The sequence below is a fragment of the Gobius niger genome (genome assembly GCF_951799975.1).
Source record: "Gobius niger genome assembly, chromosome: 10".
Lineage (NCBI taxonomy): Eukaryota > Metazoa > Chordata > Actinopteri > Gobiiformes > Gobiidae > Gobius > Gobius niger.
Window position 1 is genome coordinate 16,522,667 of NC_136861.1, and position 13,188 is coordinate 16,535,854.

Here is a 13,188-nt window from a genome sequence, read left to right on the forward strand (position 1 = left end):
GGGACTATATTGTAAGGCGTAATAACACCAGTAGTAGTTCTGCGCGGATGTCGAAGTGCTCCTGGTGTTGTTTACGCCTTACAATATAGCTCCCCTTTTTATCCGCTTAGAAAATCCACATTGTTAAATTGTGTGTAACTATACTTAGATTGTGTAACCATATTTAAATAGGGAAAACGTGGAAGAGCTTGGTAGCTTCTATCTTCACCTCGTTTGGAGCTATAGAGGAGAGGAGAGGCTAAATGCTAATGCCGTTTGTGCTGTGTTTACGTGACTGAGGGCACGTGTGAAGACCAAACAGGTACAAATGAACTCATCTAAGCTGAGGTACAGTGGCCTATTCCATTAAATTTTTGTTTTTAGTTACTGTCACAGCCTCAGACTCACTACTACATTTCAGGGGTAATGTGTTGAAAATAGATGTATAAGTGAAATGTTTGAGAACCACACCATTATTGTATTAAAATAAAATATCTTCAACCTCTGCAGCAGTAGTGAATAATAGAAAGCCATAATTACAACACAGTCTGAGAGAGCGATGTTTACAAGCTTTAGATATCAGGACAAACTTCAGGTCCACCGTATTAAAACTGAAAAAGTAGGACCAGCTGTGGAATTTGGTGGGACATGAAGAGACGGTCTTGAAAAAGTAAAGTTTTTAAAAGCCAAATTGCCTATACTGGCTGACTGGGATAGCTATAGGTCCGCAAACATTGTTAATTGAGGTGGTTGGACTGTCAAAAAAAAAAAAGATATAACACAATGCTGACACTTATTTGACTTTTGTTACCATGGTGGGAAATCACCTGCATACCCTCTATAGGTTGGATGGGGGAGCAAAGGTCTAAATGGCTGTGCAGTGCAAGAAAAAGAGGGATCGGTGGTCATCCTAAGCCCATCTGGCACTAAGAAAGCTACCCGTGTCCACTGCAGGGGCCAGTGCAGGCCCTTCTGTGATCCGGCTGAGCGGACGTCCATACAAGAGGTAGAGCGTCCTTGGAGTATTCAGTAGCAGCATCCCACTCCTCAGTTTGGGACAGAAACCTGAATTAATGGTGGCGTTTTTGGTTAATGGGGTTTCAAGTGAGTACAATCTGAACAGGGGTATGCTGCGGGGGGGCAGGGGGGCAGAGGCCATCAGTGCAAGTGCCAGTGCATAAAGAGCAAAAGCGTCGTGCAAGAGACAAGAAGAGGCAAAATGGCCGCTGGCTTTAACTCGTCAAACAGCAACTCCTTTACATTTGTACTATTTACATCAAAACTGCTACAAAAAAAATGTATTCTTCTGTTTATCAAGGGTTCTTAAGTAACCGATGGGCGTCATCCTTCTGTAATGTCCTTTGTCAGAAATCCCAGTCGTCCACATCCAGGTGACTGAGGCTGGACTCCAGACTGGCCAGAGCCGAGGGAGAGTCCTGCGGCTGGGACATCTCTGAACTGGTGATGGGCGTTATGGGGCGCAGGAGCTCAGGGAGCGCCTCAGAGGGACGCCGCTTGATCTGAGAAAAGAAAAAGTATTCAAGAAGGATGGCAGGAGCAAGTCAGTTTATGAAATTATACTCTCTTAACTCACTATGATTTTAGTAACTGACCTCAACCAACTCTTATTAAATATAAAGTTAATCTATGTCAATGTTTCCCTTAAAAAGGTGAAAAAGCAAAAATCTACACAAGAAAACGAATGAACTTGTTACAAAGCCTCTATATGAAATAGAATATTTCCATGTCAACAAGTGGATTTTTTTCATTTTCTTCTTTTTTTTAAAGAACCAATACTTTACATTTGCCCAGAAAGTATTAAGTAAGGAGTACACTTGAGCTGAAATGATAACTGATGACATAACTGGCACAACTTGGTACTGACCTGCTTAAAGAAAGGATGTCCTAACAGAGAGGTGGCGGATGGCCTGAAAGAAGCAATGAAACAATTAATGTCAGAATCAATATTGACATGATCTAACTCTCTTCAAAAGGTTTAACCTTTTTTCAGGGTCTCGCTGTAAACACATCTCCACAAAAGAGTGGAAGTGAGGGGAGAAGGTGCGGTTGTAAGGGTGGCCCCCGGATGTGGAGGCGTGGTCTCCGTTTGAGTGCCGCCCCCCTCCAGCTCCAGGACCCTCACAGATCCCAGAGTCAGCCCCCGAGCGGGACGGTTTCATGGACAGCTCCTCTGGAGGGATAGTGGTAGTGTCCAACAAGCACGGCACTGTCCCGTTTAGTTTTTCTAACAGCATCTACAGGCCAGAAGAAAATATGAGGACATTGTCTATATTAATGGGGACAATATTTGTCTTACCTGTGTGGGGGGCATATCCTTGAATGGAACATGTCCATTGGCCAGTTCACATGCTGTGATACCAAGGCTGTAAATGTCTGACCGCGAATCATAGCCCTCCAAATTCTGGATGAAGATAAAGAAATATTTGTTACAATTAAAATGAAGGCAGCATATACAATTTACGGGTGCACTTTACTTTGGAGCTCAGTCATATCTTAGTAATAGAGTAGCAATAGTGTGGGGATAACAAGGTGCAATTCATTTTGCAGCCATGCTTCCGTACACAGAAAGTAGCAACCATGTTTCCTGGTTATTTATTCAGCAAGAATTCTGAAACAGCTAAGATGATAACGAAACAGAGTCCACCAGATTGACACAGCTGGACATTTCTAGACTTAGACAGCTGACGTTTTGAGACTCATCCAAATTTCCTCTACGGTCGTTTAAGTCTGGAAATGTTCAGCTGTGTCGGTTTAGTGAACTCTGTCAGGTAATTTATTGTCTTCATTATGGGTTAGGGTTGATCATATAACTGTAAAATTAAGTAGAATGAGGTGTGCGTTCTGTTTCCATGAGTAGTTATCATGACACTACAATAGATAGGGGTTACTATTATAGTTTTAGGTAATTCTGTATCTTCATCCTATGCTACTGCAGTGCTGTAAATGCCCATTTTACATTGGCAATAAAACAATAAGCATTTATACAATACATTTCAAATGGAATAAAAGAGGTATGTCCTTGTAAAAATTACGATGTCATAATACCTGCTGTAGCACTTCGGGGCTGAGCCAGGGCAGGACCTTGATGCTGTACTGGGGGAAGTCGTGGACCACTTTGGCCCTTTGTCCATGACGGATCAGACTGAAGATACTTCGTAGCCCAGACATACAGACCTGCCCATCTGCCGATATCAGCACATGGCTGGCCTTCACACTCCTGCTCACACAACAGATCAAATTAACAGCACTATCATGGCACCATCAAATAAAGGGAAAGGGACCATTTCTTACCTGTGGACATATCCCATGTGGTGGATGTATTCAAGTGCTTTAATCATCCCCAATATAATGTATGCAATAGTCAACTCCCCCATTCCATCCGAAAAATGGGAGCAGATGAGGTCTCTTGCTGACCCTGAGAATAAAGGTATCAAGGTATTGTAGTAAAACAGAAGTATCTCATTTATTGATGCATTCAAATCCAAATTCTTTACCATAAGCCATGAAGGGAGTTATGACCCACAGCTCATTTTCTGCAATGAAAATACTCTTGTATGGCACAATACTGGGATGGTGGAACAACTTTGACACATGCAGTTCACCCTGTGTCACAGAGAAATTACATCTTTAGACAAACCCTCACTAAGGAGGAGACTGAATTAAATGAAACACAGTGGGATGTTGTGAGGAGTTGGTAATGAGACCTGGAGGTAGGTGACCATGTCATTGGTGCAAGGCTCCAGGTCGATGCGTCGAATGGCCACATGTTCCCCAGTCGGTCTGAACCGCGCCAGGTTTACCGTCAACAACCCATCAAGACCCCGTCCTCAAAAACAAAACATTATTTACACAACTGGATTACATCTTCAACGTGAACAAGTTATAATTGTGTTATTTGTGTGTGATGTACACAGCATATCGTAGTAAATAACTTTATATTCTTATCTCTAACATATTCAAGGCATATACAGTAATTGTTGTGTAAGACAGACTAACACAGCGTCATGTGCCGTCTATTATATGAAGCATGTTGTGGCAGTTGCATAGCGACAGTCAGTCATCTGCAGGTGGGTTGTTACCGATGACAGTGAGGAGCTCGTAGGCACTGCTGTCAGAAGTAAAGCTGCCCATCGTGTCCCAACCCGGCTGGGAGCTCAGACTCTCCGCGCTGTCTTCATGGACCTGAAAGAGACACACATGCAGCATGAACAGACAGCAGTGATACAGTGGTAGTAGAACGTTTACTCTAATTCTTTTGTTTTTTCCATTGGTGACTTCTGTGTGAAAAAGTAACAGACGCTGTGTTAGTTTAGACTAACATCTGAAAAGCATGTTGTGACAAATTTATTTACTGTAGTAATTATAAATACTTCTGTTTGTAGTGAGGACTCCTGAGTGACATCGGTTGATCTGAGTCTAAGATAGATGATGGGAATGATCACAGGTGATGAATCCAAAAATAAGAATGTTACACGACTATCTGGTCTGTAGCAAGAGACTGTAGCACGGGGGTGGACACACTTTCACAGTGAGAGCAGAAAGCCCATTATGACCTCAGCGAAATTCTCAAAAATATATGTTTTTACACAAAACAACAAAAATGTATATCAAATCTAATCATGCTCTGGCAGCTGTCATTTATTAGATCTAATCAAATGGCTGAAAGACTGCCATGTTGATCAGATACAGAAAAGGTTGCCATGCATTGCTAAAGCTGACACATGGCAGTTGAACCATCGGCATCAATCAGCTTGCAGAAATGCACATACAGTAAACAGATGTGACCAGTAAAACTGTTAACTGTCCACTGAACAGTAGACTGTCACCAAGAACAACAACATGAAATTCACAAACCAATTGTCAACTGTGAGAACTAGCTTGAATGGGCACAACATCAAACCCTGTTAAAAAGATTCTAACTGCACAACCAATGAAAAACAAGTTTCTTCGTGGCTTTTTTGCACAGTATCATTACAAGTGTTCCTGTGATGGAAAGTAAAGATTACTTAAATTATGAACATTTTATTTTCACAAAGAGCTGAGGAAAAGTGCCCCTTATTATGTACACAAGCTTCGAGTTAAAGAATCCCTCTCTATAGTTTATACTGTCCTCTGTCCTGATCCGCTGAGTGTGAGGTGGGGTGGTTTTCTGAAATGACTGTGGAGCAGTGTCATGGAATGACTGCTCATGCATGCATTTAGTACAGAGCCTTTAGTGACACTTATCTGTGCGCACACACATGCTCGCACGCACATACACAAAGGCTGGTTGAACATGGAGATGCAGTGACAGGAGTACCACACTTACTTTCCCGTGAGAGAGTCCCTGAGCTTGCTCTGGGGCAGAAAAACGATGTCAATGACATTAAGACATGAAGAAAAGAGGGTCTGTGTTTACAGCAGCTCACAGGCTGTCTACAGGCCAGAGTGGGTTCGCTAAACCATCATACAAAATATGAAGTAACCTCGATGATGAGTAAAACAAATCAAACAAAAAAACAGTATCACTTTGAAGATATGTCTGACTCAGAGCTGCTGTATATGGTTAGATATGCATGAAATGTAATGCCAAGAAAGCAAGCATGCGGTATAGTGAACAACCATCAAACATAAATACATTAATAGAAAGGGAGAAAGATTAAAACAAAGTACTTCTAGCTTAATATGATTAGCTTTCTCAATGATGATGAAAATTATTACATTAAAGACAAATGAATTATGCACTTCAGCAACTGCAATAAGCCGCATGGAAAGTATAACATTTCATAGAAATACTAAACAGGCTCACAAAGTAAAAGAAAAGAAATTTTTTTTTCTAAAACAAGTTTGCATCATGTAACCACAGAAAAACACAAGCCTTGTCCCAGTTGTAAAGCAGAACTGACAATCGTCGACAAATGATTGGCAAATGATGACAAACTGCAGGAGATCTGTTGAGGGATTTTGTCATTACTGCGGTAAGTTTTTTTTTTCCTCACCTCCAAAAAATTGCAAATCCCACAAACTCTCACTGACTTTTTCGGTAACCCAGCGCTGACAGAGACAGGTCAGATTCAGCCAAAAGGAAGAAAATAGGAGAGAAGAAAAAGGCCATAAACAAAGTGCAGACAGACGCACACAAAACACAATTAGTGGTGTTCACTTACAAGAAACGACATTGAATCCTCTTGTATTTATTGCCTTAGATTAGAACGTTGAAAACCACAGCCACGCTATATTAATAAAAATGATAATGTTGATATGTTATTACGATCAAGTTATCTTAATGAAATGTACTATTGCAAATGCCACAAATATATATTTTGTAGATGAGCCAAGAATTAAAAGGAACTAGTCGTAGATGCCCTAAATCAACACTTCAACAGACTTCTATATATTTGTTCATTGAATACATATGTTCAAAATAAAGTAATAACTCAATACATTTAATTAAATGACCAGCATTTAGGTGTTGCTAAGCCCTCGCTGGGTCGCTAACGTGCAATACCGTTAGCAAAATCCTGCACATACAACAATAAAATCGTGGCCGTTCACAATGGATACAGTTCCTTACCTTTTCTCTTTTGCAATTATAACAGCACACTACACAAAACTGCATATCCAGAGTATTTATTAGAGGAAAGCATCTTTCTCAGCGGGGTGTTTTGACATCTCTTCTCTTCGTTATGAAAAGCGCTGCGCCGTCTACGTCGCGGAGAAAGAACTACACGCCCACATTGTGGTCCGCGCGTTTTGATGACGTACGAAGTTACGACGGTCGTCTAGAATAATACAGATCCACATTCGGCTCCAGAAAGAGGTTTTTGTCAAATAATATCTTAAATCACTCTATCGGCGAGACTACATGCAAATAGAAATGACGCTGTCATTGCTCCGGTCTTAACCAAAAGGACATTTTATGGTTACATGCCGATGTTCTACTGCTTCACCTCGGTGTCGTTTGCGGCCTTGTAGCTAATGCTAAAGCTATGATGTTTTCCATCTAGTCTTATTCTTGCAGTGTATAATTAGATGATCATCTCTGCAATTATAAATAAGGCACATCATTTATTTCCTTTGCTTGACGTCTTGTAAACATCTGTGTAATTTGTGTATGCTTAATTTACATTATTAGCAACTGTATGACACAAACGAGTAATTAATTACTCATGAGTATCGTCATATTGTTGCAAATCTGGAGACCAGTGATCAATTATGCACGAGCAATACGAATGTATTATCTGTTTTCTGCATGCATTTGTATGTCATGTTAACAAATGCTTTGTTTCTCATCTACTACGTCTGATGCATACATACTATAGTGTATGTGACATATTTGGTAAAGAAATCTAATTACTTTCTTTGTTTGTAGTGCACAATGAACTGGAGCAAAGGCGGCCCGGGTGTGAAGCGAGGCTTTGGGTTTGGAGGATTTGCCCTGGGTGGAAAAAAAGAGGAACCTCGACTTCCAGAAAAATCTCAAAACACATTTGGGGGCTCCGGTTCTGCTGGAGGGTATGGCAAGGGTCAGCAGATGCCATCATTCTTCAAAATAGGAACTAAGCGAGGCAACTTTGATGAAGAAAATGCGTAAGTGTCTGTTAACATTTTAAAATCAGTCATTCTGATTGTTGGCTGGCTGGTTTGTGGTCTATCCATCATGATTTTTTTCCCTTTTTAGTTATTTTGAAGATGATGAAGAGGAGTCCAGCAGCAATGTGGATCTGCCCTACATCCCAGCAGAGAACTCTCCCACACGGCAGCAAATGAAGTCCGGAGGAGGTTCGGACAGTGAAGATGATCCTTTGGATGCCTTTATGGCAGAAGTAGAGGTGAGAAGAAGGCCTTTAATTAAGTTTATTTAAAATATGCTGATTTCATAGTTATTATAATTTGTTGTAGAGTCAAGCTGCAAAAGATATGAAGAAATTGGAGGAAAAGGAGAAAGAGAAACCTGACAAGTAAGATTTTTTTTTTTTTTTTTGTAAATTAGTATTATAGCTTTGCCTATGTGCCTTTTTTTTTGGTATCATGTCTTTTGTTAAATTTTAATTTCGGCACATCAGGTAAGTAAACTGCTTTACTTCTAGTGTTAAGGGGGATGACATGGGTGTGTGAACAAGCTGCAGGGAAGTTTTTTTTCTCCGCTTTTCTTTTCAGGGGTATCCGTGATGACATTGAAGAAGAGGATGAACAAGTGAGTGAGCCCTGCACAGTTCATAGCCTTATTTTATCGCTGCTCAGGGAGACCTCCAAATTATGCACTCTTTCCATGATATTTCTGCAGGTTGCATTCTCATCAATATGCTTGTATGATAATTAACCTAGGAGTGAATATGCTCTGAGTATTATGGAGCATGTTGAGCTTTTTGGGGAGAAAATTGGCTCTTGGAGTAGCTGTGTTAGAAAATTGCCAACTGTTATTGTTTTATGGAATTTGTACATAACACTTGTGACTCTGCTCTCTGCAGGAAGCTTATTTCCGTTACATGGCAGAGAATCCAACAGCAGGACTCACACTGGAGGAAGAAGAGGAAAATATTGATTATGACAGTGATGGCAACCCCATTCCCTCCACCACAAAGAAAATCATCTTGCCCCTTCCTCCCATTGACCACTCTGAGGTACAGCCAATAAACTGAGAATAGACTGAACTGATTATTGTCATTAATGTTATTGATTGCAATATTAGATGATACAGTATCCATAGTGAAAGAAGCAGCAATAAGTAGCAAAATCACTGGTCTTTCGTGAGATTAAAACATTTTGGGGTGACACATTCTTAAAAAGAGCTAATATATTAATAATATTATGGAAGTAGTTTTGTTCAGTTTTTGTTTAGAGTTTGTATTTTAAAGTCTTGTTGTTACACAAATTAAAGACACAATACATTTCTCAAGATCATTCTAATAATGTAATGGAACAAAGAGTGTTGAAATGTTGCTGCAGTTTTTCCCACGTCATGCAACTCCACATCACACCAAACGTACTACCTGCAAAGGTGCTTTTTCTAATATGGGCAATGTTTTTATCAACAGATTGATTATCCCCCATTTGAGAAAAACTTTTATGAAGAACACGAGGAGCTTCATGGCCTGACGGGAACTCAAGTTATAGAGCTCAGACAGAAACTCAACTTGAGGGTATGTAAACAATATTTCATTTGATATTCTTTATAAGCAGTTGCTTTAACGTGAGCATTGGATTTGCTTATTTAGGTTTCCGGTGCAGCGCCTCCAAAGCCGAGCACAAGCTTTGCACACTTCAGCTTCGATGAGCAACTGATGCATCAAATTCGCAAGTCTGAATACACACAGCCAACACCAATCCAGTGTCAGGTAAGTGTTGACCAAAGCCTGGCAATAGGTAAAAATATTTTTATATTTATTTCCCGTACTTGTACATGTGCTTTACCCAGGGTGTTCCCATCGCGATGTCTGGCCGTGACATGATTGGTATTGCAAAAACTGGCAGTGGAAAAACGGCAGCTTTCATTTGGCCTATGTTGGTGCATATTATGGCTCAGAAAGAACTAGAGCCAGGAGAAGGGCCAATTGCCATTATTGTCTGCCCAACAAGAGAGCTTTGTCAGCAGGTACATTTTTTTGCTTTTCTTTTCGCAAAGCATAGATCATTAACCAGCATTTATATCGCCCTAGATCCATGCCGAGTGCAAGCGTTTTGGGAAGGCCTACTCCTTGCGATCAGTGGCAGTTTATGGAGGAGGAAGCATGTGGGAACAGTCCAAGGCGCTTCAAGATGGAGCGGAAATTGTTGTCTGCACTCCGGTAAGAAAAAGTTCTGTGTGAAACGTCTTTGACTTGAGTTCGACAAGTCAAATTAGTCACAGTAAACCACCTCTTTTTGTTGTTCAATAGGGTCGTCTCATTGACCATGTGAAAAAGAAGGCCACATCTCTACAGAGGGTGACATATCTGGTGTTTGATGAGGCTGATCGCATGTTTGATATGGGCTTTGGTGAGTTAATACACCAAACCAAAATAATGTAATGTAAATAGGAATGTGCAGGTAAAATGTTATTCTGTGCTTTTTATTTTTAGAATACCAAGTCAGATCTATTGCCAGCCATGTGCGCCCAGACAGGCAAAGTAAGAGGCTCGATTTTCCGTTTAAAGTCTATTCTTATAACAAGGGATGCTAAGACCTATTTTTATTTTGCCTTTCACAGCCCTTCTGTTCAGTGCTACTTTCCGAAAGAAGATCGAGAGACTGGCCAGAGACATCCTGGTAGATCCCATTCGTGTTGTTCAGGGAGACATTGGAGAGGTATGAAACAAATACAACAAATAGCTCTAAGTGTGAAACATCCGGAAAAACATTTTGGCATTCATATTTTTTTTTTTTTTTGGTGCATTTAGGCCAATGAGGATGTTACTCAAGTGGTGGAGATGCTGCTCAGTCCATCTGATAAGTGGAACTGGCTGACGCGGAGGATTGTTGAGTTCACCTCCGCGGGCTCTGTCCTTATTTTTGTCACCAAGAAAGCAAACTCTGAAGAACTGGCCACAAACCTGACTCAGGAGGGCTACAGCCTGGGCCTGCTGCACGGAGACATGGACCAAAGTGAGAGGAACAAGGTCATTTCTGATTTTAAGAAGAAGAACCTGCCTGTTCTGGTAGCCACAGATGTCGCAGGTCAGTACATTGATATAATTTAAGTACTATTAATCTCTACTGTATTTAGCTCAGCTTCTCTCAAATCCCTACAGATGATTTGTTGCATTGAAACATCTTCAGTAGACAATAATGAGTGTCTATCCTCTTTTATTCTCCAACGTAATCTCCAGCTCGTGGTCTGGACATCCCATCGATTCGGACAGTGGTAAACTACGACGTGGCCCGGGACATTGATACACACACGCACAGGATTGGGCGAACGGGTCGTGCAGGAGAGAAGGGTGTGGCCTACACCCTCCTCACCAGCAAAGACACCTCCTTTGCCGGTGACCTCGTACGAAATCTAGAGGGAGCGAATCAAGGAGTCACCAAAGAGCTGATGGATTTAGCCATGCAGGTAGTAAAGCTTCAAAAATAGTCTGTGCCTTCATTAAGTGTGTTTTCGAATAACTACTCCCATATTAATGTTTCAGAATCCCTGGTTCAGGAAGTCCAGATTCAAGGGTGGAAAGGGCAAGAAGCTGAACATTGGTGGAGGTGGTCTTGGATATAGAGAAAGGCCTGGCCTTGGGGCTGAGAGCTCAGTAAGTTAATTTGTATTGAAGTAACTGTTGATATGGATTGTATTTGTGTCTAGAAGGAGACATAGTATGCAAATTCATCAAAAACATACCTTAAGTAGTATTTTACATTTCACTCTAATTTTTCCCAAGAGTGACGCTGCTCGCGAACAACACGTGACCCCAAATAAACTAATCTGATTTCACTGATCTGTTTGAGTTTGGCAACAATGGCAAATGAAGGTATGGGGCCCAGACTGATATTCCTCTGTATAAAAACAATACAGAGGTGTATCATTCTTGTCTCGCCAGGCTAATAAATTATCACCCAACCTGCTTTGCTCATGGCTCAGCTTGTGTTCATTCATTCATTTGTTAGCATGCGGTGGTTAGTTAAAAGTGAAAGCTTGTCACATGTCATTCCCACTAGTGCCTGCAGCGGGTGCTCAAGGTCGGTTTGAGATAATTACCAGCAAAATCTTTATTCATAAAAATGGTCACTATTGTGCATTATGTGTCCACTTTAAGAATCATTCTCTATACTTTTATGGTCTTTTCAGGGCGGCGGTAATAGCAGCAGCAGTAGCAGTATCTTGTCAGCATGCAGTTTTGAAGGGTACAGTAAACCAGCGACTGGAGCTATGGGAGAACGGATAGCTGCGATGAAACAGGCCTTTCAGGTATGTATTGTAAAAGTAATGTTTACAATAAGTAGGTCTGTGTGATTTTGCCATTTTTGGTGAGCATTGCATTTAGATCTGTGTTCTAAAATCAAGAGTCTGTTCTTAATGCACATTATAAATAAGCTCAGAAGCATTGACACTTGCGAGTAAATTGAAATATGAACTGCTAAACTAATACAAGAATCGCATGCATTTCACACACACATGGTCACATATACACAAATCCCAGTGGAGATCTATTTAGATTTTTCAGAGCACATTACATTGCTTGAATAATTCTAGTTAGTTAATTTTAGACCAATTCAGTTGTGCAGCCCTGACAAAAATGTCTTCTCTTATAGTCAAAGGAAACTTCTGTCTTTTTTTCTCATGTGTTTCTTTGATGTATGGCGACCTTTAGTGTTGAGAAAGGCGCCTAACAAATAAAATGTATTGTAATTATTATTTTACCTTTTCAGGCTCAGTACAAGAGTCACTTTGTTGCTGCCTCTGGTAACCCTCCAAAGCTGAGCACCAGCTCCAGCTCCTCCTCGGGCTGGACCAGTGCTGGCAGCCTGAGCTCCGTACCTACAGAGTCCGCCAACGGCCCCAAAATGTCTGGTTTCACCAGCGCAGGCACTCTCAGCACTGTCCCCAGTGTCCCACCGGTCTCCCAGCCCAGCTACCCACCTCCCCCACAGAAAGACAGCTCTCGTGACCGATACGGGGACGATCGCAGCCGCCACGGGGACAGTCACCATCGCCACAGCGACAGAGGCCACAGTGACGATCGCTATGGAAGCAGAGATAGGCATGGCGACGGTGAAAGAGACCGGCATGGCGACGGTGAAAGAGACCGGCATGGTGACAGGGACCGACACAGCAGCAGCAGCCGCCATAGCGAGAGCCGCCACGGTGACAGTCGTAATGGCGACGGGAGCAGAAGGGAGAGAGACGATAGAAGAAGTGACAGAGATGGAGACAAGGATGATGGCTTTGCCGTTCCTGAGCCACCCAAGAAAAGAAAGAGCAGATGGGACAACTGATACAAGAAGTGAGAAAAGCTGCGTTGAGATGATTGCGTTCAAATCACATGAAGAAGAAGAGAAGGGCAAGTTTGTGGTTAAAATTTCAAAATGATTAGGAATAAAGACAAAAACTGGCTTTGTTTGACATCTCGGTCATTAATTACATAAGAACATCTTTTTGATCTGATGAACTGGTTGACTCAAATGAAGGGACGCTGTAGACCACATTGATCACTTAATTACTGGCTTAGAACATTCTGGATAATTATTAGTTCACTTGTTTCTTTATTTAAGAAAATGGCACCAAGCCTAAGAAAGAAT

General features: G+C 41.4%; 2 protein-coding genes across 7 annotated transcripts; one reads left to right on the forward strand and one right to left on the reverse strand.

Annotated features, from left to right (window-relative positions):
* Nucleotides 1-357: 357 nt before the first annotated feature.
* Nucleotides 358-6,683, reverse strand: strada (STE20 related adaptor alpha). Of its 5 annotated transcripts, XM_079564302.1 has the most exons (13): nt 6,554-6,683; nt 6,147-6,212; nt 5,979-6,033; nt 5,309-5,337; nt 4,080-4,182; nt 3,705-3,826; nt 3,495-3,603; nt 3,292-3,415; nt 3,046-3,217; nt 2,297-2,401; nt 1,981-2,234; nt 1,865-1,907; nt 358-1,499 (listed from the first exon to the last, which is right to left on the reverse strand). In XM_079564302.1, exons 2-13 carry the CDS (start codon nt 6,156-6,158, stop codon nt 1,344-1,346), a joined length of 1,284 nt encoding a protein of 427 aa, XP_079420428.1. In that variant the 5' UTR covers nt 6,159-6,212; nt 6,554-6,683; the 3' UTR covers nt 358-1,343. The 5 variants fall into 5 exon arrangements, with proteins under 5 accessions (XP_079420428.1, XP_079420427.1, XP_079420430.1 ...); XM_079564301.1 differs by lacking the exon at nt 6,147-6,212 and having other exon boundaries at nt 6,554-6,676; XM_079564304.1 differs by lacking the exons at nt 5,309-5,337; nt 5,979-6,033 and having other exon boundaries at nt 6,554-6,678.
* On the forward strand, nt 6,681-12,945 carry ddx42 (DEAD (Asp-Glu-Ala-Asp) box helicase 42). 2 transcript variants are annotated; one of them, XM_079564297.1, is made up of 18 exons: nt 6,681-6,799; nt 7,352-7,569; nt 7,661-7,811; nt 7,882-7,940; nt 8,140-8,176; nt 8,451-8,603; nt 9,018-9,122; nt 9,198-9,317; nt 9,398-9,574; nt 9,639-9,767; nt 9,858-9,957; nt 10,041-10,088; nt 10,169-10,266; nt 10,359-10,635; nt 10,788-11,014; nt 11,091-11,201; nt 11,738-11,857; nt 12,319-12,945. In XM_079564297.1, exons 2-18 carry the CDS (start codon nt 7,358-7,360, stop codon nt 12,883-12,885), a joined length of 2,691 nt encoding a protein of 896 aa, XP_079420423.1. In that variant the 5' UTR covers nt 6,681-6,799; nt 7,352-7,357; the 3' UTR covers nt 12,886-12,945. The 2 variants fall into 2 exon arrangements, with proteins under 2 accessions (XP_079420423.1, XP_079420424.1); XM_079564298.1 differs by lacking the exons at nt 6,681-6,799; nt 7,352-7,569; nt 8,140-8,176 and having other exon boundaries at nt 7,733-7,811.
* The last annotated feature ends 243 nt before the right edge of the window (nt 12,946-13,188 follow it).

Coding starts and splice junctions, on each gene's coding strand:
- ddx42 (XM_079564297.1), top strand. CDS start 7,358: ATGAACTGGAGCAAAGGCGGCCCGGGTGTGAAGCGAGGCTTTGGGTTT. Junction 8,604..9,017: donor CTCCCATTGACCACTCTGAG/GTACAGCCAATA, acceptor TTTTATCAACAG/ATTGATTATCCCCCATTTGA. Junction 9,123..9,197: donor GACAGAAACTCAACTTGAGG/GTATGTAAACAA, acceptor TTGCTTATTTAG/GTTTCCGGTGCAGCGCCTCC.
- strada (XM_079564301.1), bottom strand. CDS start 6,598: ATGCAGTTTTGTGTAGTGTGCTGTTATAATTGCAAAAGAGAAAAG. Junction 3,827..4,079: donor CGAGCTCCTCACTGTCATCG/GTAACAACCCAC, acceptor TTTGTTTTTGAG/GACGGGGTCTTGATGGGTTG. Junction 2,235..2,296: donor AGGATATGCCCCCCACACAG/GTAAGACAAATA, acceptor TCTGGCCTGTAG/ATGCTGTTAGAAAAACTAAA.